Below are 22,382 nucleotides of genomic sequence, written 5' to 3' on the forward strand. Positions count from 1 at the left end.
TTCAAAAGACGTGATCCCCAACTCCCATCATTGTCACTGTTTTCTAACACCCAGTTCTTCCAGAGCACAGGAGGGAAGCGCTGCTGATTGTGAGTTACCACTTCTCAAGCCTAGCTATGGATTTATTGAGTGCACATGATATTGAATTTGTCTTTCTTATCCTGACAGCAGCCGTCAACAGTGATGCTGCTGAGGCAAGGAGGAATGGTCCTTAACATCCCAGCACTTAATGTCACCACTGTGCTAATCGTGGTCACCCCCAGTTCCATTTGCAAGCCAGTGCCCAGCATGTGCAAGGGGTGCCTGGCCAAGAGGCTTTGGGTCTCTCGCAGAGCCAGCACAGACCCGGGGCTCGTACATTAAATCAGCTCATTATGTACTTTTGATGCCCTCTTTTGGCTCATTAACACATGAGCCTGGTTAAAACTAAATGCATCATTAAGGCTGCACAGTTAAAATGCTTTAAAACCTCATTAAATGAAAATATCATTACAGAACTGGCCTGGCCTGACTGAACATGTGCAGCGAATGTATTCCCACTCTCAGTAAATATTTAGTATGAGACATCTTCATTTCGTTGTGAAATGTGCCATGAGAACAAAGGATTTTCCTTGAAAAATCCTCTTGAAAATGAAGCCATACTTGTTACGGAGGGAGGGAGAGAGAACATTTTGGCCTGTTACAAACAAGGGGGAGGAAGAATTGGAACAAACAATTCATTACTAGCTTCACAATATGTACAGTGGGAATCCTACACCCTCAATGCCTCAAATGAAGAGAGATGAATCCTACCTCCAAAATGAAATCTATGAAGTCCAGAAAAACCAGATAAAATGAGAAACTTAGTTTCCACTTCTGAGAAGAGGAGGAAGAGAAAGAGATTCTTACCCTAATTTTTGAAGGGAAAAAACTTGAAATTGCAGTTTAAGTGTTCCCAAAAGACCAAGAAAACAAAAGACTGAAGAAAAAAACCTCTTCAATATTTGTCATTCGAGGGAAATCTCCTGATGTTTCGGTGAGGCCAGCCAGCTCTGCAACCTTGCACATGAAATGCTACTTAATTACATTAATAATGATGATGAATTATTACTATTAATGTTATTATTATTATTCATGTTTGCTCCAAGTGTGAAGTCCCAGCTACTGACCTTAAGCTCTTCCAAGTCAGGCCTCTCCATGTTGACCACTGCTGCGAGGAGCTGGTCCTCCAATCCATCCCGTGTGACGGTGAAGTTGATGAGGGTGCACTGTGCCTGCAGCTCGGGTTGGAAATGGGGGTTTGCCAGCTTTGTGTGGAGGATCAGGCGGAAAGCAGGGTTGAAGTCACACTCCTTGTCCCCAATCTTAATGTACCTGCAAACAGAACAAACCAAGTAGGAGAACATGTCTCTTCCAGGACACCTCACCCAAAGACATGGTGGCACCAGTCCATGGCATCTACCAGCATGGGATTTTGCACTCTTCACACAGAAATCACTCTTAAAGCAGAAAGTGTTTCAAATCAGGCACACCTGAATCATTTCTGAGTTAGAATAAAACCCCCAGAGAGTTGCCCCTGAATTCTGGATTGTGTTTGAGAAGGTTCACACTTCGCAGCAGTAGGATGGCCAGTCATGAACCCTCCTTGCTTTAGAGAGACTGCATTCTGCTTAAAGCTGGAGTTCAATGGAGGAAAAGCCTCTCAGCATTGAGATTTTAAGTAGCCACTGCTAATATTGCCCAGTTTGTTGGCTCAGATCAGGCCAACTCTGTGTTCACTTTGAGCTTGAACAGTGAAGCCAGATGAGGAAAGTGGCTGTTTGCCATTCCTGGGAGGTAACATCACTCAGGAAAATCCAGCCTTCTACATTTCTGACATCAGGCCTAAAACTTACAGAGACCACAGGAATCAACATACTCTGAACCCAAGTTTAACAAAGCCCGTGGGAACCAGAGAAAAGAGAAACTGGAAATGCTTTCAGGGATGCAGTTGGACTATGATGGGAATTTGAATACACTTCCCAGTCAAACATCAGCTCCCTCAGTGTCCTCTTGGCTACCTCTGCTTTTACAGCTGTGAAACTGAGGCAGAGAGAAATGACCCAGAAATACTGCTGAGAGCCCTGACTTCAGAGAACCTTCTTGCTCCGGGTCTACCAGCATCGATCTGTGCAGTCTGGGCTCATGGCCTGGGAAATAGAAACCCCATGGACTTCTTTTTTTAGACTTATGTTCCATTTTCTTAAGAAACGTGTGATCTCAAAGGCAGTTTTCAGAGCAGGGACATACGGTGTGAAAAGGAGATGACCAAGCTTTTCCCTGTAGGGGAAGCTCAGGAGTCCCACCGCCTTTGCTGTAGCCCTATCTCCAATTTCAAACATTTCAATCTCCTTCACTGAGACCATCATTCTCTCTGAAATGAGCCTTCCTGCAGCTGACACCACAATCAGCCCTGCTCCTCACGGTGTTTTACCATGCAGACAGCTTTACATCATCCTGGGATATTCTAGGACAGTAGGGAAATGCTCCTCAAAGAACTTGAGCAATGTGAAAAGCAGAGCTTAGCAGCTTTTCATTCTTTGCTGCAGCAGGCACAGAGCTCAGCCCATGCCAGGCTCCTGTGAGCAGCAGAGCTGTCCATGGCAGAGACTTCCAGAATCCCAAAGGATGCATATCCTTCTAAAGGCAGACTTCACTCTGTGAAAACCAGCAAAACAACATCAAAACAGCCCCTGCATTAACTTCAGTGCTGAGCACAAGGTTTTATTTGTTGCCATTATTTGAGCATACACTAAAAATGTGCTTCTGATACTTGACAGGCAGAAAGAAGGAAAAACTGAAGTCCCTCTTGCTGCCCTCTCAGCTGGAGGCTGACCAGCATCTGCCATGAAGAACGTGACCTCATTACAAACATTTACATATTCCTAATGCTTAACCCTGTCGCTGTATTCCTAAGCGAGGTGCAGTGGTTGCTAAAATCCAAGGTTACTTCTTCTTCACAACAGCAACAGCTATTTTAGTAATAATTCAATGTCAGGAGAGCCAATTACAGACCCCAAGGTCACTGTACAAAAGCAGAATTGCAGGTCTCGCTTTTCCATGAGGTTTGAATGATACTGTCCAACAAAATGGAAAATGGAGGGTTATTTCTGGGCAATCCTATGGCTGAATTACCTGTGATTGCCTGATTTAAAACGCCCTCACTTCTGAAGGCAGGATGTTAGTGCTGCTGTGCATGAACACCCATAATTTGAGGTCAGGAAGAGAAAGCACAACAGCACAAAAAGACCATTCACACACACCATTAAACCCCCTGAAGCTCACCTTCCTTTCTTGATTGTTTCTCGCCCCAGTAATGGCCCCAAAACTGGATCCACAGATTCCTCCAGGTTTTCAATCAAAACCAGTTCTCCTGCAGCCAGGGCTTGCTCCAGCGTGTCCATATACCTGTGGGAAACAGCGCTGGCACCCACTGCAGCAAAGCTGGATGTGACGCTTTGCAGCAAGGACGATGCCAGGGGGACAGAGGATGCTCCACACTGCGATGGCAGCTATGTGCATGGGCCAGCAGTTGCAAGAGAGAACAAGGGTGAAGATGGTTTCAACATATGAAGCAAAAAGTGGCAGTGGCAAAGCCTTGGCTGTCCAAAGACAATTAGGTCTTGGACTTCCAAGGGCAAGTAATAATAACTGTTTCTTCTTTCCTGGGAAAAGACCCTGGATATCAGTGAACAAGGATGGGACAACTTGGAGCTGTTTTTGACAAATACTCTGTTTCCCCTAGAACACACTGGTGCAGTTCATCTTGCATAAAAACAAGGATGAAGAGCAAGTTTCAGCTCCATTTTGCCCAGGGTTTAGGGTTACATTTAGTACAGCTTCTTTCCTCATGAGGGTATTGGATCCCTTTGCCCAGTGCCTAACTGGGAAATGGAGATGCTCTGTGTTGGGATGCTTTGTACCAGGAAGGGCAGGGTCAGGTGCTTGTGCTCTCTCCTTCAGGGCTGCTCTGCACTTCACACAACTCCCTTCTCTGCACAAAGGAGAGAAGGGCCCTGGGTAGGCACCAAGGATGCTCCAGGCGCTGATACACCATCACTGCTGCACTGAATTGGTCCAACTAACTCTACTGGCTAAATTTCGGTTCCTTGTCTCAGCTAGAGAGTTTGGGATCTCAAGAGGTGATAGAAAGATCTAAGACAAGAAGAGTGACCTTCACACCAACCTTTAGAGGAATATGTTGACACAATGCAAACTCCATCCTCGATCAGCAGCTCCTGTCCAGGAAGATATTATACAAAGAAATAGAGAGAATGACAGCAGCTGACCCCAAAGCTGCTCAATGGCCCTTTCCTGAAGGAAAGGGGTGGGTTTAAACTTCTTAAAGCATTTGAAAGCAAAGCAGCACCATTTCCCAGATGTTGAAACACTCTCTTCTTTACTGCAATGGGGCAGTGAATGATGCTTTTAGCCAGTGGCCCTGAGACATCACAGCAACACACTGAACTCCTCCCTTAAGTGCCTGCTGGCCTGGTGTGTGGCTGGGGAGAGAGGGGAAAGAGATGCTGTGTTTGTACACTAAGTTATAATGGCAGTACGTGGACGTTACAGGGTCTATTCCTCTTGTTCCATCTTGGAGGTTTGTATTTAGGTGCGCCCTCTGGGATCTTGAAGCAACCTGCTCTAGTGGAAGGAGTCCCTGCCCGTGGCAGGGGGTTGGAACTGGATGATCATAAGGTCCTTTCCAACCCAAATCATTCTATGATTCTATAAGATGAGCCTAATGGAGGATGCCATAGTCCTACGTGTAGCTTAGCCTCCAGCACATGGCTCTCTCCATTCTCAGTTTCAGAAGAGTTTCCATGGTAACTGAGCCAAGCACTAAACAGAACCTCTATTTAATGAGAAATCTCTATCATTTGGGTAATGAATAAGCGTTTAATGCACAAATACATTTGAGGGCTTCCCTCAATGTAATTGGCTTGGATGATTGCAGTTAAATATACACTGTTCATCAACCAGGCAGGTAACCAATAGAAGGTATTATTATGCGGTAAGGCTGATGTTTACCCCTTCTGCCCAATCCGGATCACTCGGAGGTCTTCTCCATACTTGGTTTTGATCCATTTGATACCCTGCAGCTGGGGGTCCACCATGAGGGGCCAGCGCTCGCAGCTGCTGAGGATGGTAGCGTTCTCGGTGGACATCCGATCAGCCGGCAGGCCCTCGTTCTGCCAAGCTGCCACATCAGCATCATCAGCCAGCATGGTCAGAGGATCGAGGGATGGAGTTACAGGGATTGGCGTCTGCAAGGAAAGGAGAAATGTTTCCTTGTGTGCTGGCAAGAAGTGGCGAGTGTGACCCACAATGTGTTCCAGAGGTGAGCAAGAACAGTATTTCTAGACAAGTTAGAGTCATAAATCATACTTATCAGTGGCTTCCCATTCTATAGGATAGTTTTGATCTGTTATTCACTGTTTCCAAATTCTGTTGTGAATAAACCCAAATTATGCACGCAACCCAAAGACTTCTGCCTGCACAGCACTATGCACCCAAAGGGCCACAGCCCAGCCAGGTGGGATGTGCTGGTACCAGCTCTCTGAGAAGACAGCTCCTCATCATGAACATAACGAACACCCTCCTAAGCCTGATGCAAAACAGCATTAGCAGGTCCAGAAACACTCCTCTGACATGGGAGGCCATTTCTGGGTGTGATAACCAGAACACTCTCTGTGCCAGTTATCTGAGCAGAATGGGCCTTAGAATTACAGGCACTTTCTTGAAATTCCTAAGCCCAGAGTCAGGTCATGGTTTTGGACCAATATTGCCTTTCTTAACTAAAATTTTGCTGAAAACCTAAATTTTTGCTTGGTTTTAAGGACTGCAAAAGGCAGGTTTTCCTCTCTCATCCTAAGGAACTTGCTGGTTTTCTCATCTCTGCTTTGGGCATCACTGCCCCATTGCAACCTTATTTACAAGCTTCCTGGCATTGCATCAGTATTTTTAACATCCAATGACTGTATCGATGTGCAAAACCTCAATCCTGCAGGAGACAGAGCACTTGCCTTTACTGATGTATGGAAGACCCATTAAAGATTAGTGAAATATTACACAAGTTTGAAGCATGACAGTCCCCATCTGGTCCTAAGGCCTGGGTGAAACCAGCTGAGAGGCATGGCCAGCATGAACAGAGCTTGTGTCCAGCCTGAAGAACCTTCTGGAGTCTTTCCAAGCCTACTGGAGACCTGGTGGTCAGCTCAGCCTGCTCCACGCAATTCCTTCTCCACACTACCTCCCTCTTTCTAGTTCGTCCCTGACACCTCGCTATAAGCTGCACAGCATTGAGACCGGGCTCCGTGCTTGGGGTGCTGCATTGGAGATCTTCCTCTGCATGGAGGGATCAGGTCACTAACATGGAGCAAGGACACCACAACGGCTTCCCCAGAGAGGAGTAAATCAAATGTGGCTACGTCCTGCTGCTCAATCCAACTTGGTGGGACACAGTGATGCCCCTCATTTGGGGGATCCACTCATTTGGGGGATCCCCCCTGGACATCAGAATTTATGGCCATGTGAATTCTGGTAAGAACAGCTTTTCAGAGAAACCAGGTCTTACTTCCAGCTGGTGCAAATACGGCTTCCAGATCCCATCCAGGAGGTCTTGACGGTATTTCTTGGTGAAGTAGCCCAAGTAGGAGACAAAGGCTGTGATCAGCAAGACATCTCCACACAACGTGCTCTGTTGCTGTTTGAAGTCCTTCACGGCTTCAGCCCATCTCACGTTCTCAGAGGCAAGTCCCCCAACCTACAATTTCCCAAGGCAAATTGATCATTACAGTGGTTCTTTAGGTAACACCTCAGGATCTGGTCAAGTCCAGACCTTGTTCCTGTTGTCAATTGTCAGTTGCTAAAGTTTAAAACCTGGGGATGGGAAATATTCAACAGCTACTTTGCTAAACATCCCCCACCCCCCCATCCCATTCAGTGAAAGACTGCAGTCAAATCTCAGCTCTCTGCTCCAGGACTCCTCTAAAACCATCAAGGGAGGATCCATCACAGGAATTCACATAAAGATAAGAATTTCTGAGGCAGCCCCAATTCCACAGATTCACACCTCGTTGTGCTCTCTCACACAGTGCACTCCTCTCCAACAGCCACAACCTTCAGCTATTGCACACAATTTATTACTCCCCCAAGCAGATGGGATTTTGGTCCCAATCCCCTTGGGTCTACATTGGGACTTTCCTTAAGGCTCTGTCCAGAAAACACTTCCTCAAAGACATTTTTCATGAGCATCCAGTGCACAAACAGTCCAAGTGAGGGCTCAGCAGCTTTAAGAGGGTACAGAACCTTCTTGTAAAGCAAGATATCTCTACATGCACAGACAACTTCTTTGGTACTTTTCAGGGTACTCACTTAAGAAGAAAGTTTTAGGTTGATTAACCGAGAATCACAGCTTGGAAATGTGAATGGAACGCATCATTCAGGTTCACAAGCCAGAAAAACCCAAACCAGTTTTAAGTCATGGATTTGAGATTGAGCATGCCAAACCCTATGGTTAAGTTCACAACCACTCTCCTGGTGTTAACGTGCTCTAGAAACATCCATGTAATGTACAGATCCCCTCTACTCACAGGCCTCTGCTACCAGGGCTAACCAGCACTTTCTGCTTTTCTTCTTAAGTCCACATTGGCTTAGGGTTATTTCTCATATTTCTCATTTTTATTAAAAATTCCTTTATATCCTTCTTTCTTGCAAAGCTCCCCAGATAAGGGGTGCTGGAAATGTGGTTCATACTATACTGTTTCCTTCCAGGTCACTGTTAAATGTTAAATAGGACCACCTCTAACACAAATCTCTGTGATGAGCCTTATAAATACCTCAAATAACTACTTCCCCTGAAGTGGGTTATTTTGCCATGTTAATCTGATATGCAGAACACAGGTCCCAAGGATGGGAAGGCATCACCTTCAGATCACTGAATTCCACCATCATATGTTCAAAGTTGACCAAGTCCTATTTCTAGCAGAATCTTGCTACCTTCTGAGGGTTAGTAGCCACCCTCTGATTTCCAACACAGATTTACTCCTGGCCAGTTTATGCCATCGGTTCTCCTGCAGAGACTCCTCCAGCTCAAACAGAACCATAGAATCACAGATTCAACTTAGCTGGAAAAGACCTTCAAGATCAAGTCCAACCGTTCCCCAGCACTGCCAAGGCCACCACTAACCCACGGCACTGAGGGCCTCAGCTACACGGTGTGTGAACACTTGCAGGGACGGTGACTCCAGCACTGCCCTGGGCAGCCTGTTCCAATGCCTGAGCACCCTCTGGGGAAGGAATTGTTCCCAATCTCCACCTAAATCTCCCCTGGTGCAGCTTGATGCTGTGTCCTCTTGTCCTATCCCTTGTTCCTTGGGAAAAGCTTGCCTTTCACCCTCATGTGTACCTCCAGGTTTTATAAACAGCCAGCATTTTCTAGGGAATGTGCTCTGCTTGGCTAAGCAAAAGAAGTTAATCTTCTTCCCTTCTGGAATCCATAATCCCAGGAACAGCTCTACTGGGCCAGACCTAAGGTCCACCTCCTTTGGCATCTTGTCTCCTGACAGCAGCCCTTAGCAGTTGACCTGGGAAGACTATACAAATGAGCACATGGTACTAATAGTTCATGACAATATATCTCACCTTCCCACAACGGGAGGTTTAAGGACCTTCTGAAACAGAGTTTATATCTTTGTGCTTAATAGCCACTGCTGATTTTTTCCTTCACGATTGAGTGTCAGCTGCCACGGATACAAACCAACCTTTTGGCATCTCCAGCATCCTGTGGTCAGAAGATAGGCAGTTCAGCAATGCTTTCTGTTAAAAAAGTACATCCTTTGATGTGCTGCCTGAACTTTTCAATTGCTAAAACCCACTCACACAGTGGAAAAACAGTGAACAACCATCTTCACATCACCTGCTCTGTACCACTTATGATTTCAAGCCCTTGATACCCTCTCTGCTGTCTCCTTTTGAGGTTGAGGAGCTTTAGCCTATTCAATAACTCCTCACACGGAAGAAGCCTTTTGATTGTCCTTGCAACCCATTTCCTTGCAATTCTTTACCTAATGATGTAATCTTTATTATCCGGTTTCTTTTTATTGTTACCTTCCCTGCACCATTTCCCATCCTACTACATCCTTTGAGTTACAGGGAAGTGGACAGAGGTACAGCAAGATTTATTTAGAATGTATTTATATTGTGAGATTGTGATTCTCATTCTCCTCTGTTTTGTTCTCTCTTCCTAATAAACCCTAACATTCCATTTTGGCCTGGGTTTGGGGTTTGTTGAAGAGGTTTTTTGCCTCTGGGAGCACAGAGCTCACATATTCACAGAACTCTTAACTCTATCATTTCACTCCTGAATGATAATTCAGCATCACTTTACAGGGCATAAAAGTAAAACCTGTTTTTTCCAATATACATGACTTTACATTTATCTACCTGGCATTTCATACCTCCACCACTTGGTATCATTTTTACAATGCTTTATAGGCAGCCTCCATCATTCATATTACTGAGAACCTGTGTGAGCTGTTCACATGCCATCTCATTCAGCTTGTGTGATTATTCTGATGAACATAAGGACTAACAGACGCCTCCAAAAATACCTCTGGTGGCCTTTCTGCCTTGTCAAATCTGCCCCTTTGAACCAGTGAAAACAGCCTTCTCACAGTCTGATTCCTTCCGGGAGCAGAGAGGCTGTGGGTCTTCTTTGCCCTATTCAAACTCAGAGCTCTCCCTAGGGTAGAGCCTGAACAGATTCAAGTGGTTCTCACTCGTTGCTACCAATGTGCTCCTGGTTTAGAGGCAATCAATCTGTTCTAAACCCATAGGTACATGTCTGCATCTTGTATTACTGAATTTCATCCTGTTCCTGTGCTTCCCTTACCCAAACCATCCAGTTCTTTCAACTACAGTCATGTTTCATCTTTATCTGTGGGAATTCCTAGTTTTATGTTCTCATTCTTATAGTTCTGTCTTATCATGGATACCCACATTCGTTAAAGTGGAGCATATGAAGGCTGGAAAATATCAGGGATCAGGGAGCATGGGATATACCTGCTCTGTTCCTCGTCTGTCCTGGGCACTTGCTGGAGTCCAGCTGAAGCTGGGCAGACCCTGGTCTCAGGCCCCATATCTATTCTTCACATGATCCTACTTGTTGAAAAAGCAAAGCACTACTTTTACGTTAGAAATTACTTTTAAGGATTATACCTAAATTATCCTTAATCTCAACTCCAGTAACAGAGTGCACAGAAGTCCACTTCCTCCATCTTTCCTCCTCAGACCCTATAGAAATCATTGGAATCCTTTCTATTTAGCAAGTGGCAAATAAAAAGCCATCTCATTTTATTATCTTTAGCTCTTTGATAATGGGGGATAGTGAACAATCATTATCTCCTCACCTTCTGCAAACCATTTATGATTTTATAGGCTTCTGTCACATCCACCCCCTCTACACCATCTCTTTTCCAAAATGAAGAGTCCTAATTCATTTCTTCTCTTCACATAGGAAAGAGATTATACACTTTGTTGTAGCTTTTCTAGGTCACCTACAGCCTTCTGGCTTGGGGTAACATGACTGTGTTCAGCATGAAAGCTGCTGATAGATCCGCATGATAGGTCTGAATCTATGATCATTTAACTTCTGCTTCCTGATTTTTTCCTACCAATTGCTAATACTCAATTTTCTTTCCTTCCTCCAGTACTACGCTGCTGTTTCTCTGCAACGACTCCAAGAATTCTTCTGTGAGTGACAATAGTGCAATTAGAACCTATCAATGTAAATGCATGATTACAGCTCGCTTGTCCTGCACGCCTTACTTTGCATTTGTCATCACGGAATTTCATCTGCTGCATTAGCACATACCCACTCACAAACACCACCCAGCAGCCACCCTCTGGTGCACATATCCCTTGACATTCCCTGGTTGCTGTCCCTTGGATCCTAGAGCATCTTCCTTAAGTCGTCTAAGTTCATGAGATGCCAAACTAAAGGGAAGGCACTCTAAGGTTTGACTTGTCTTCATCCCCCTGGTTCATTTTTCAATCCGAAGCAACACTATCTGTGTTCAGTTAGGCGTATTCTTCATACAACTCCACATGTGTTTATTTCCAAGTCTGGGAATTCTTTCTGCCCACAATCATATAGGTGACTTCTTGGATGTCTTGGATGTCCATTCTGAGTGACTAGATTCTCTGTTAACCCACAACACAAATGCTGCAGCTCATATGCCAGCCACAGGCAGAAACAGCTGATTTCCCAGGGGCCAAGTGCTTCTCTCTTCCTCTCCCAACAAGCTTCCACCAGCAGAAGTAACCCTGGCCTTACCCGGACTTTTAAATCATCCCTGATTCTAATCATTTCCACTGTTTCCCATATGATCCACAGGAAGCAGAGATCCCTGGCAATTGTGCATTGCTGCGTGCTGAGAACCCAGAGTTACCTTGCTCTCTTTCTGGCAAGAGCCATGTTCTCCCCCATTAAAGCTTCAAACAGGAGCTCAAGGAGCATTTATTCAGGGATTTCAGTTCCAGGCATGAGTTTGAGCCAACAGCCTGTGCTCATCTCCCATGTGAAATGAGATACAAGAGTTTCTGGATTTAGGCTGGATGACTTTGCTCATCAAGGGCTAATGCTGCCTGCCGGTCCTGCGGCTTTTGTTTGCGGTTGTGTCTGTGCAACGTGTTTCTAGTTGTGTTGCAAAAAGTTCCATGTGAGTAGGAAGTTAGAGCCCTCACTGTGGCAGCAAGAGATAAAAAACCCTTCAGCAAACTAACCATGGCTCCGAGCCTCAGGCTGGAAAGCTGAAGGTGAAGTTTCTCCATCTACGCTCCAGTCCCAAGACAAGAGCAATGGAAGGTTTCTGCAGGAAGCATTGGCTGCACTGCTCATGCACTACGAAAGGGGGCTGCTATGTCTTTCCATCTTTTCCAGCATTTTTCTGGAACAGTTGGGTAGGGTTTAGAGGGCTGGGAGGGAGGGAGCAGCAGAAACTGAGTTTTTGAGCCTATCTGCAACATTAAGAGAGCTCCAAACACCACTCAGATCTCATTCCAAATCCTTGCATTTAGAGATGTGGCAGCAGCAGACATTGAACAGGGCAGGTACGTGGTTTTCTACCATTGTTTGCTGTCACACTCTTTTTTTAGACTGTACATTGTCCAGAACAACAGGAGACTCTCAATAGTGGTTTGTGTGTTTGTGTGTATCTTCATCTCTCAGCAAGCCATAGATAAAACCAGAATGCAAACAACCCCACACCATCCTTCTTTGCTTTGTAAAAGCTCAGGGTTGACACCGGCTTCCCCGAGCCTCTCAGCCCCTTATCTGTTATCAACATTTATGACTATCAGGCTGAAAGCTTTTCCCAGCAGATGATGTTTACCAGCTAGAGATCAATAAAAAACACACTGCTTTCTTCTAGCTGAACCCAGGGCATTGCCCAGCACTCATCTTCCTCACCACTGCAAAGATTGTGCCAGTTGTATGATGCCTTGCTTTTGTGTGGTCATAGCTGCAGGAAGATTTCCTTCCACCTGGCTCTGCTTTATCTCTAATGATGAAAGTAAAGGGTGTTCTAGATGATCTTAAGGTCCTTTTCAAACCTAACTATTCTATGATTGTATGTTTCAACCTGGGGAAGAGCACGTTCTGGCAGCATTTGGGTGATAGAAGACAACAACATTGGCAAACTACGGAGAAAACAATGTTCAGCCTGTCTCATCTGTGTACATAGGCTGACGCAGCTTAGGGAAGCTCTCCACACTTTCAAACGCAGAGCAAAACTGCTTCCTAGCATCCTTGGACATCACCTTTGGGAGCACAGGAGGACATGACTGATCATGGTCGCCACTCTGGCAATGCCCCATACTTGAGCAGATGTCCAAATTTCATCTAAATGAAAATGCTTATAAATCTCAGCAAAGACTGGCAGCACTGAAAAATAGCAATGTAGTCAGAGTAGAAAGCCCAGCGATGTCCTTCATCTGCCCTAAAACTTCAAACCACCCTCCAACACCCAGTTCTCTTGATGCCCAGATCAGGCTGCACCCTAATGCATCCTCCGGTTTCCTTTTACTGTTTTCAGTTTGCTTTGATGAGAGACTTGAAACCCAGTCACTGAAACATCCTAACTTTAAGTGTCTATAGAGGACTGCAGTAACTCTGGCAGTGGCCAACATCACCCGCTGGTGTCCGGGCAGAGCCACGCAGGGTTTCTCCCATTCATACACCACCAAAGAAGAGCAGCATGGAAAAAGCCATTTGTGTACAACCACTTCCTAAATGCTTTCATGGTTTCAAGAGTTCAAAGTTTGCTGCTGTGGTTCTCCTGAAGCTAGGACAGGGAAAGGCTTCTTTCCAAAACTGGTTACCTTGTGCATCCAAGGAGTTTCAAGACAAGAGGAACTGTGAGGCTTTGAAGCCAAGGCAGCTGAACTGCTAGACAGAATAAATCAAGATTGTGCCTGAACAGTGGAAAACACACTGAGGTAGTTTACAGCCCAACACAGCCCGGAGCTGATAAAACAAGCAGAGAAACCTGGACCCAGCATCACTTCGAGAAACACCTCTGTACTGTGACTTAGCTGCCACCAGCTCCACCAGCAGAAGCAGCTTCAACAAGACAGACTGAGACCAACCTCCATCGCTGAACATAATCAGACAGGGCAGGACACTCTCCTGGAGTGTCTCTTGGTAAAGAGAGTGGTTTGAGCACATCTCCACTGCTCCTGGGAGGAAGGCACTTGGGAGTTCACTGCCTAATCTGTACTCATAGAAGTCCTTACTGCATCTTATCACAGACTCACGGGCTGGTTTGTGTTGAAGGGATCTTAAAGCTCATCCAGCTCCAACCCCCTGCCACAGGCAGGGACACCTTCCACTAGAGCAGGTTGCTCCAAGCCCCTGTGTCCAACCTGGCCTTGAACACTGCCAGGGATGGGGCAGCCACAGCTTCTCTGGGAAAAGTCTGTGCCAGCGCCTCAGCACCCTCACAGGGAAGAGCTTCTGCCTCAGAGCTCATCTCAATCTCCCCTCTGGCAGGTTAAAGCCATTCCCCTTGGCCTGTCCCTACAGGCCCTTGTCCAAAGCCCCTCTCCAGGTTTCCTGGAGCCCCTTTAGGCACTGGAGCTGCTCTAAGGTCTCCCCTTCAGGAGCCTTCTCTTCTCCAGGCTGACCCAGCCCAGCTCTCTCAGCCTGGCTCCAGAGCAGAGCTATTCCAGCCCTGCAGGCATAGTGAGTCAGATGTTCTGAAAGCACAGAACAGTTGGGGTTCTTCATGCAGATGATGCCAATGCTGCCCTCAGGTGCTAGATGGTGACCTTGAGTCAGCAGAGCTGGCTACTAGAACCAGCTCCAACCCCACCAGGCAGAGCTCAAGCACAGGACAATCTCCTGCAGTCTGTTCCCTTGCTTGGAGGAAGATCTGGCTTGCTCCAAGCTAACAGCCAGTGCAGAAGCCAAAGTACAAAGAGTTAAGAGTAATGGCAGCACTGGATGTGAGCTGGGCCTCCAGCTAAGAGGACAGTGGGACCATAAGCCATTACCTCTCAGCCTTTCATGGGTGAAGCAGTGACAAGGGCATTGCCCCCACTGAGGACAAGGAGGCTGCATGTTTTGAAGATACAATAGGTGATGCATACTGATGGACTGAGAACAGGGACAGACACTGCTTTTTTGGAGCTCTATTCACTGCTTCTCATTTCAAAACCTGCAAAGCTACTGGCATATTCCCACCTTTGTTTTTCCCACCCGATGTTTAAGTCACCCAGTTTGGGCCCACCAGTACTCGATCACACATTCAGGTAACAAAAAGGAGATGAGAGCTATGAAGAGAGTATAACCAGTCTCTTTAAATACGAGCAGTGGATGAAAACAGCCAACGCAAAATCATTTCCATTACTGAAGCTTGCTGCAGGGCAGGAAATGTATTCCCACAAATGAGAGGATGTCACGTACCGTGTGCACGTGGTTCACATCTCAGCAGCACCTGATACCTCCCATTCATGCCACCAGAGCTGCATCTGCTGATACTCACCAGGCGATTTGCAAGAGCGATGGTACAGGCTGTCGCTTCAGCTTCTTGCTGACATTTGAGTTTGTCTGAAGTGGCCTTCTCAAACTTGGCTGTGAGCTTCCGCAGGTTCTCGTTGAGGCGCTGCACATGCAAACAAGGAGACAAGAAGAGCACAGTTTTAAGGAAAACCCTTCTCCAGAGCCCATTCATCCCATGGGCAGTGCTGACCAAGCTCCACCACCACACACACTGCCCAGGGTGCAGCCCCTATGCAGTGTTGTGGCAGCAGGAGCCAGCACGGAGCAGGGACGTGCTGTGTTATCATATGTGCTTGTAATTCACACCCTCAGCACAGGGCCGAGGCAAAGAACACATAAAACTCCTTTATCTGGGGCTCTGCCCAGTGTGAATTTAAACTGGGAAAGGGGGTCCCCTTATGGCCGAGTACCAGTGACCGGTGCTATGGCTGAGCAGTGAACAGGGCAGCTAAGAGAACAGAATTCCATGTTTCCTGATGCTGCGGCTCCCTTGGCCCCAGTGCAGCCCTTGAGGCTCTGCTGAGCCACCAAGATGTGCTCAAGTCCCGAAAGGATGCCTTGGGCAGCTGGACGTATTGAACCATGTCCAAGCCATTCCTCTCACACCCTATTTCTAGAAGGGAATATAACAAGGAAATCAATAAAACTGTTCTGCTCCTGAGCGTGTCCCCTGGGAGGCTCCTGCAGAGGAGCCCAACCAGCACTAGTTGGGGCCATCTCACACACACGGCTGCAAAGTGCTTTGGGGCTGAGAAAAGGCAGAAAGAGCCCAAACCACCTGGAGAAAAAGAAAAAGAGCCCTTTGCTTGGACAGAGCTGTTCACACTCTGGTCTAAAACAAATCAAGAGCTCCCACGAGCACTTGGAACATTTCACTTCTGATAAGAGAAGTAATAATTGATTTTATCTGCACCCAATGCAAACTGCTTAGGGCTAAACTGCTTGTAAATCACTTTAACACTGTTCGAGCTACACACTAGAAACAAACCTGAAAATGGAAAAGGATTATATTAGGGATATCTGTAGCTCTCCTGGATACTGGGGAACACAAAGCTATCTCTCCTTGACCTGCCTTGGAATTAATAACACAAAAAGGTTCTGTCTCTTCATACATATGAATGTATGTGCACTCATATATATAGAATCCCATTACACAAGCATGGTCTGATAAATGAGTATCTATGAGCTATGAAGAACAGATCACACCTGCAGTACCCCCCAGACACATATATCTGTGTGCAACTGTGAGTATACATCTTGCTTCTACATTTCCCCTCCCCAGATTCATAGCAAACTGATTTCCCAGGCAGATGAAGGAGAGGGAAGGGCACTCAGTATTTCTGACAATCAGAATAGTCTCATTTATTACTAAAAAAGGGGTATGTGGCAGCTCAGGGCCTTGATGTGAGCAGGTATGAATCAGCCTCACATCAGTGAAGCTATCAAAGGCATCCCAGCTTGATAAGCAAGGATACACCTCCCCACACATCCCCCACGCTGAGCAGTGTATCATTACCCATGTGCAGAGGGGAAAACTCACCTAAACCAGCCAGTTTGGTGAGTGCATGCCAGTGGAGTACCAGTAACCAACCGAGAGACTGTCATTTGCTTTAACATCATCATAAAGCTCAGGCATTAAAAGCTTTGGAAACAAGTAGCATAAAGAGATAAAAGAAGTTCCCCAGCACTATTTTACAACCGAGATGTGAGAATTAGAGGCTAAATCCAAGGCCAGGTTGGACAGGGCTTGGAGCGACCTGCTCTAGTGGAAGGTGTCCCTTCCCGTGGCAGCGGGCTGGAACTGGATGAGCTTTAAGGTCCCTTCTGACACAAACCATTCTATGACTCTTAAGGTGTAAGCAAGGCTGGAGAAGCACAGATGAAATGTAGAAAGCAGCAATAAAAGGGATAGAAAAGACTACAGTCTTTACTGTGAGGGTGGTGAGGCACTGGCACAGGCTGCCCAAAGAAGCGGTGAATGCTCCATCCCTGGCAGTGTTCAAGGCCAGGTTGGACAGAGCCTTGGGTGACATGGTCTAGTGTGAGGTGTCCCTGCCCATGGCAGGGGGTTGGAACTGGATGATTTTAAGATCCTTTCCAACCCAAACCATTCTGTGATTCCGTGATTCCCTCCCTGCCCTTTAAACACACGAGTGCAGAGAAACAGCTCTCTCCAAAGCAGAGATCTCTCCTCAAGCAGCAACTGGCGCTATGGGTGCCACCAAGGGGCAAGCACTCACAGCGATTTTGGCCTTGATGCTGGCCAGCTTGTCCTGGGCAGCCGCCAGCTCCGCATTGGCTTTGCTGAGCGCCTGCCTCTTGGGCTGGACCTCGCAGAACACAGCGTGGAAGCGCACGATGTTCAGCACCCAGGAGCAGAGCCCGGCTGCAGCCGAGGACTTGGTGGTCACGAATTCGGGCTTGAACTTGGGGTCTTGTAGATAGGGCTGAAGGGCTTTGAGGCAGTTCTCGTGGATGTTCTCCTTATCGAACTTGATCAGGGAGTCTAGGAAGCCATCCACCCTGGCCATGGTGGCTTTCGCTGCTTTCCAGCTCCTGTCCTTGGGAATCCTTCCTCCCGGAGCCGTCAGCACCATCACTGCTGCGGTGACATTGCTGACAGCTGAAGGCGGTGACCCAAAGGACCTCAGCTCTGTCAGATTCTTCTGAAAAAGGGAAAACAAGGTTGTTAGACAAAAATGAATGGGTTTTCTTTTTACTTTGCCACTAACAGAGTCAGGCTTCCAAGCTATCAATCTGATAAATTGGGTTTCTCTCGGCCCGAACATCACTGCCTTTAAATCACCACTATGCATGCTTACAGCACAGGTCCTCAATTCCCTGCATCCAGCTCCTTAAATCCCACCAGGACCAGCGCAGTGCAGTGTTCCTCCCCAGACTACCACTCTTTCCCTGCTGCCAACCCTGCTGCCCTGCGGAGCAGGAGGTTTTTAACTTCTCAGAAGATCAGTATAAGGAAAGAGGAAAACTTTCCAAATAATAACCTTTATAAATAGTCCCCAGCCCCAATAAAACTGCCTTGCAGAGCTGATCTTCATGCTCAACTACTCCCTATGCCAGACACACATCCCTTAAGGTCTTGCTGAATTATTTGTGTGCACCCATGTTTCCATGGGACTATCATCCAGCCCAAATGTAGGCACTTTAACCAAGCACCTTCAGCAGCAGAGCAGTCATAGAATCCCAGACTGGTTTGGGTTGAAGGGACCTTAAAACTCATCCAGTTCCAACCCCTGCCACGGGCAGGGACACCTTCCACTAGAGCAGGTTGCTCCAAGCCCCTGTGCCCAACCTGGCCTTGAACACTGCCAGGGATGGGGCAGCCACAGCTTCTCTGGGAAAAGTCTCTGCCAGCGCCTCAGCACCCTCACAGGGAAGAGCTTCTCCCTAAGAGCTCATCTCAGTCTCCCCTCTGGCAGGTTAAAGCCATTCCCCTTGGCCTGTCCCTACAGGCCCTTGTCCAAAGCTCCTCTCCAGGTTTCTTGTAGCCCCTTTAGGCACTGGAGCTGCTCTAAGGTCTCCCCTTCAGGAGCCTTCTCTTCTCCAGGCTGCCCCAGCCCAGCTCTCTCAGCCTGGCTCCAGAGCAGAGCTGCTCCAGCCCTCACAGCATCCAGCGTAAAATGTCTCTTCTGAACAAGCTCAATGACATGGAGTCAACCGTGAGCACAGATCAGCTCCCTGACATGCCCTCCTCCATCCCATGTGCCCTGCTCAGCTCAGCACATACTACATGGGCTCTCCCCAGCCCCACATATGGGGGGGCTGCTGCTCAGGGGGCTGGGAGGGCCCCAGCAGAGCAGCCAGTCTTTAGAGCCTGCATCTCTGTGGAACTGGGATGCTGAGCTGGTACCCTGGCTTCCTCCCTAGGGAAAGAGCACTTCCATGACATGACAGGAATGGTGACTCTACGACCCTGAATGGGAGGGAGGATGTTGCTGTCCTGGCGAGGATACTGAGGAAGACTTGGGCAGCATGGGGGGGCCCAGTTTCCTTCCTTACTGCAAGAGTCTCTGGCACCATGGGAAGCAGACAAGCCAGGTCCTCAGTGAGTGCCATGCTGATGAACTCGGGTACCAGGTAAAAGCAGCTCTGCCTTCTTCCCTGATGGCACCGGTTGGTTGCCAAAGATTTTAACAAATCTTGGGCCATCAGATGTCCCTCTTCCCCCACAATGCGGAGGGGAGATCTGGATTCCTATAGGAATCTTCACCCTACCTTGTTGAGGGTGTTCAGAGCAGCCTGGGCAGCTTCCAGGGCAGGCTCAGCTTTGGCCAGGTCCTCCTCACAGTCCTTCTGTTTCTGCTCAACCTCCTGAGCGATCAGTGCCACCTTCTGCTCCTCCTCATCAGCGATGGCCTTTTCCCTGCTCACTTTCTCTGTCTCCACCCCCACCACCTGGATCAATTTGTCAGCATCATCATTCTTCTGCTTCAGCTCCACTTCTTGGGCTGCCAGCTTGGCCTTCAGCTCATCCACCTAGAGGGAAGAAACACACTTGGGAGCACGGACACCCACCAACCTGCTCCCCCCCTGCCCAGCAGCACGGGCTCACACCTGAGAGGGGCTGAGTAGTACCCAAAAGCATGGACAGCCTGTGTGTAAAGCAGACAATGCCCTGGCAGTACAGAAAAGCAGTATTTCTGGCTGTTAGCAGGATCCTGCTGCTCATGGTGCTTGGGTCACAGTTGGAGAGCCCATGTGCATGGTCTGCACACTGGAGCAGCCTGCTAGCAATGAGGAACCCAGCAGAGGAGAAACCAGCACCAGCAGGATGAGGTGCTGAGGAGGTTGTCCCATCCCTGCTCAGGCGCCGGGGCAACACGAACGTGGCTTTGAGCAGAATCCAATGGGAAGTAGGTGATTTCAGGTGTATCTGAAATGGATGCAGGGATTATGCCCTGGGAATACTTTTGTAGAGCCCAGGAGCCTTGCCATAGACCAGGCATTTCCAAGGCAGGTTCTCTCACTGTAAAGCCAAACACATCCACCTTTGAACATGAGATCTGATGTTAGATCACATCCCTAGTAAAGGTGTGCATGCGCCGTGCACATGTGTTCTGGGGTGCAGATGACATGGTACAACCCAGCTACACTTTCTATTGCTTCCCAACCCTGAAACCAGCAGAACAGAGCACGTGGACGATCTGTGCAGCAGGAACCTGTGCACCCTGCCTCTCCCCCACCCCTCCATCCCCTACCCCACACACACAAGGCAGAGGCAGCACCCTATCAGTTCCCCTACAACCATCAGGTCCTACACACTTGTGATGGGAAGGGCATTCTTCACATCAGGAAGATTACGGCTGGGATCTGCTGACAGGTACAGCCCTTGTCAGAGGTGCAAGGCTCAACGGGCTTTATAATGCAATATCACATGAGCTTCAGAAGAGGTCTGCTGTTCAGCCATCAAGACACATGGCAGTGGTGGCAGCTCCTCACACACTGCTCCACCGAGCAGCTGCTCACACCCAGCAAGGTGGGGACAGTCTGAAGCACTTGCGTGGTGCAGGAGCTCACATCAGCTCCCACTTGAAGACAAAGTCTCTTTCTAAACCCACCCCTTCGCATGACTTCACATGGGCTCTGTGCAGACCACGGAGTCTTTCACTGTCCTGCTGTCAGGCTCATAAAGGATTGCTTAGAGCTCCCAGGGTATGTCTTTACCTATATGAAAATTCTCACTAGAAAGGAAGTTGGACACTTGCTTTTGTTGATAATTCCATTTTTTTACCTAAAGAGAGAGCACAATTTGCAATCTTATAACTTGAAGCTTGTGACGTTTGGCCTCAGCTTGAAGTGGAGAGTGGTTTCTTTGCAGTGTCTTTGTGCACTTGAGCCATTGTCATCTCCTGCTGCCTGCCACTACAATGCTGCTTTCACCAGAACAAAGACACGACTGTAAATCCAAATGACTGTGGGCTCATAGCACACAACCCCTTCTGCTGGCAAACTCAGTGCCGGCTCCTTGCTCAGCTCCAGGTTTTCAGGGATTGCAGGAAATGGAAGTGGGAAGTTTTGCTGATGACAGATATGGCTTGTGACCTTCTGCCCCAAAATCAGTGATCATGTGCTGGGTGCACATACAGATGGGAGCTTCAAGGGTTGACATGACCATGACAAAACAAGCCAGGGATTAAAACCCACGAGTACTCAACAGAATGAGCAGATGTAAACTCAGTCCCAACGCAGCCTGTGAGGACAGCAAGTGACCTGACAAAACCTGCCTTCAGGCAAGCACACGAGTAATGGAAGGGTAAAGAACCCGCTCTATCGATCATTGTCAGGATTGAAAAGAGCAGAAAACTGAGTAGGGCTTTCCCTGAGAGAAATATCTGGAAGCCCAGAACTGTATGTTACTGTGAAGGCCCCTGCCCAACTCTAGGCTTGGATTCTGTGTTAAATTACCAGTGGAAAGGATGCAAGTTGGAGCTGTCATGTGTATCCTAAGGCTCTGCTGGACCAATAGACCACACCACATCAGGGGGACACATGGTGACCTCCAGCCTCCCTTAGCTAAGCAGGACTTTGCAACATGAAAGGAAACAACTGTTTTCCCTAGTGAGGCTAAACCTCAAACACAGCTGAATGGGGACAATTTAAGAGTGTTTGTGCAGTGGAAAGAGTGAAACGGAACCTGCACCTCAATAACCACTCACTGTCTTTAGAGACGTCCTGGAGGTGACACAGGAAATGTGCATTGATGAACTTTACTCTTCCAATTCCAACCCCTCAGCACAGCAAACAAGTTTCTCATAATGCTGTCCTGATATCCACAGCAAAACCAGTCTGGCACATTGGACCACGCTGTGTTGTGGAGCAGCCATAGACACGTGCTTTATAAATCACCACCCAGGCACCCCACAAAGGAGTCATTACCACATCCAGGGGAGGGCAGAAAAACACCAGTGATTTTTCCCATGTCTGCTAACACTGGTGAAAGCAGAAGATGCTTTTTGGGTAACACATAGCTGGTAAGCAGAAGAAAGAGGTACAAGGCAATAACAGTACACGGAGGTACTGAGATGGTATGGAAAATGACAGCAGAATGTCCTCCCAAAAAGAAGAGACAACGTTATAAACCTCCTTCCCCTAGGCAACACCAGCTCAAGGTGTGGCCAGACAGATCCAGCATATGCCTTAGCATGTGAAGCATCATTACGGGCCACAAACAGTACTTTGACCTAAACAGTCTAAGAAATATGGAAAACCTGTAAGCAGCTTCCTGAGTCCAGGACAGTCTGATAAGCAATTAGTAATGTGAGGTAGAAAGGGAAAGAGC

At 47.5% G+C, this 22,382-nt stretch overlaps 1 protein-coding gene across 1 annotated transcript in view; it reads right to left on the reverse strand.

Annotated features, from left to right (window-relative positions):
- The window catches only part of DNAH9 (dynein axonemal heavy chain 9), a 167,645-nt gene that overhangs the window by 64,668 nt on the left and 80,595 nt on the right, over nucleotides 1-22,382 (reverse strand). Inside the window, exons 45-51 of the mRNA XM_030506447.1 lie at nucleotides 19,319-19,579; nucleotides 17,323-17,748; nucleotides 15,066-15,185; nucleotides 6,596-6,784; nucleotides 5,050-5,285; nucleotides 3,304-3,426; nucleotides 1,149-1,353 (exon numbers count right to left, since the gene is read on the reverse strand). Of these exons, the coding sequence (XP_030362307.1) occupies nucleotides 1,149-1,353; nucleotides 3,304-3,426; nucleotides 5,050-5,285; nucleotides 6,596-6,784; nucleotides 15,066-15,185; nucleotides 17,323-17,748; nucleotides 19,319-19,579 (1,560 nt within the window). The remainder of the gene's footprint in view (nucleotides 1-1,148; nucleotides 1,354-3,303; nucleotides 3,427-5,049; nucleotides 5,286-6,595; nucleotides 6,785-15,065; nucleotides 15,186-17,322; nucleotides 17,749-19,318; nucleotides 19,580-22,382) is intronic.

Source organism: Strigops habroptila, chromosome 14 (genome assembly GCF_004027225.2).
Source record: "Strigops habroptila isolate Jane chromosome 14, bStrHab1.2.pri, whole genome shotgun sequence".
NCBI classification, from domain to species: domain Eukaryota; kingdom Metazoa; phylum Chordata; class Aves; order Psittaciformes; family Psittacidae; genus Strigops; species Strigops habroptila.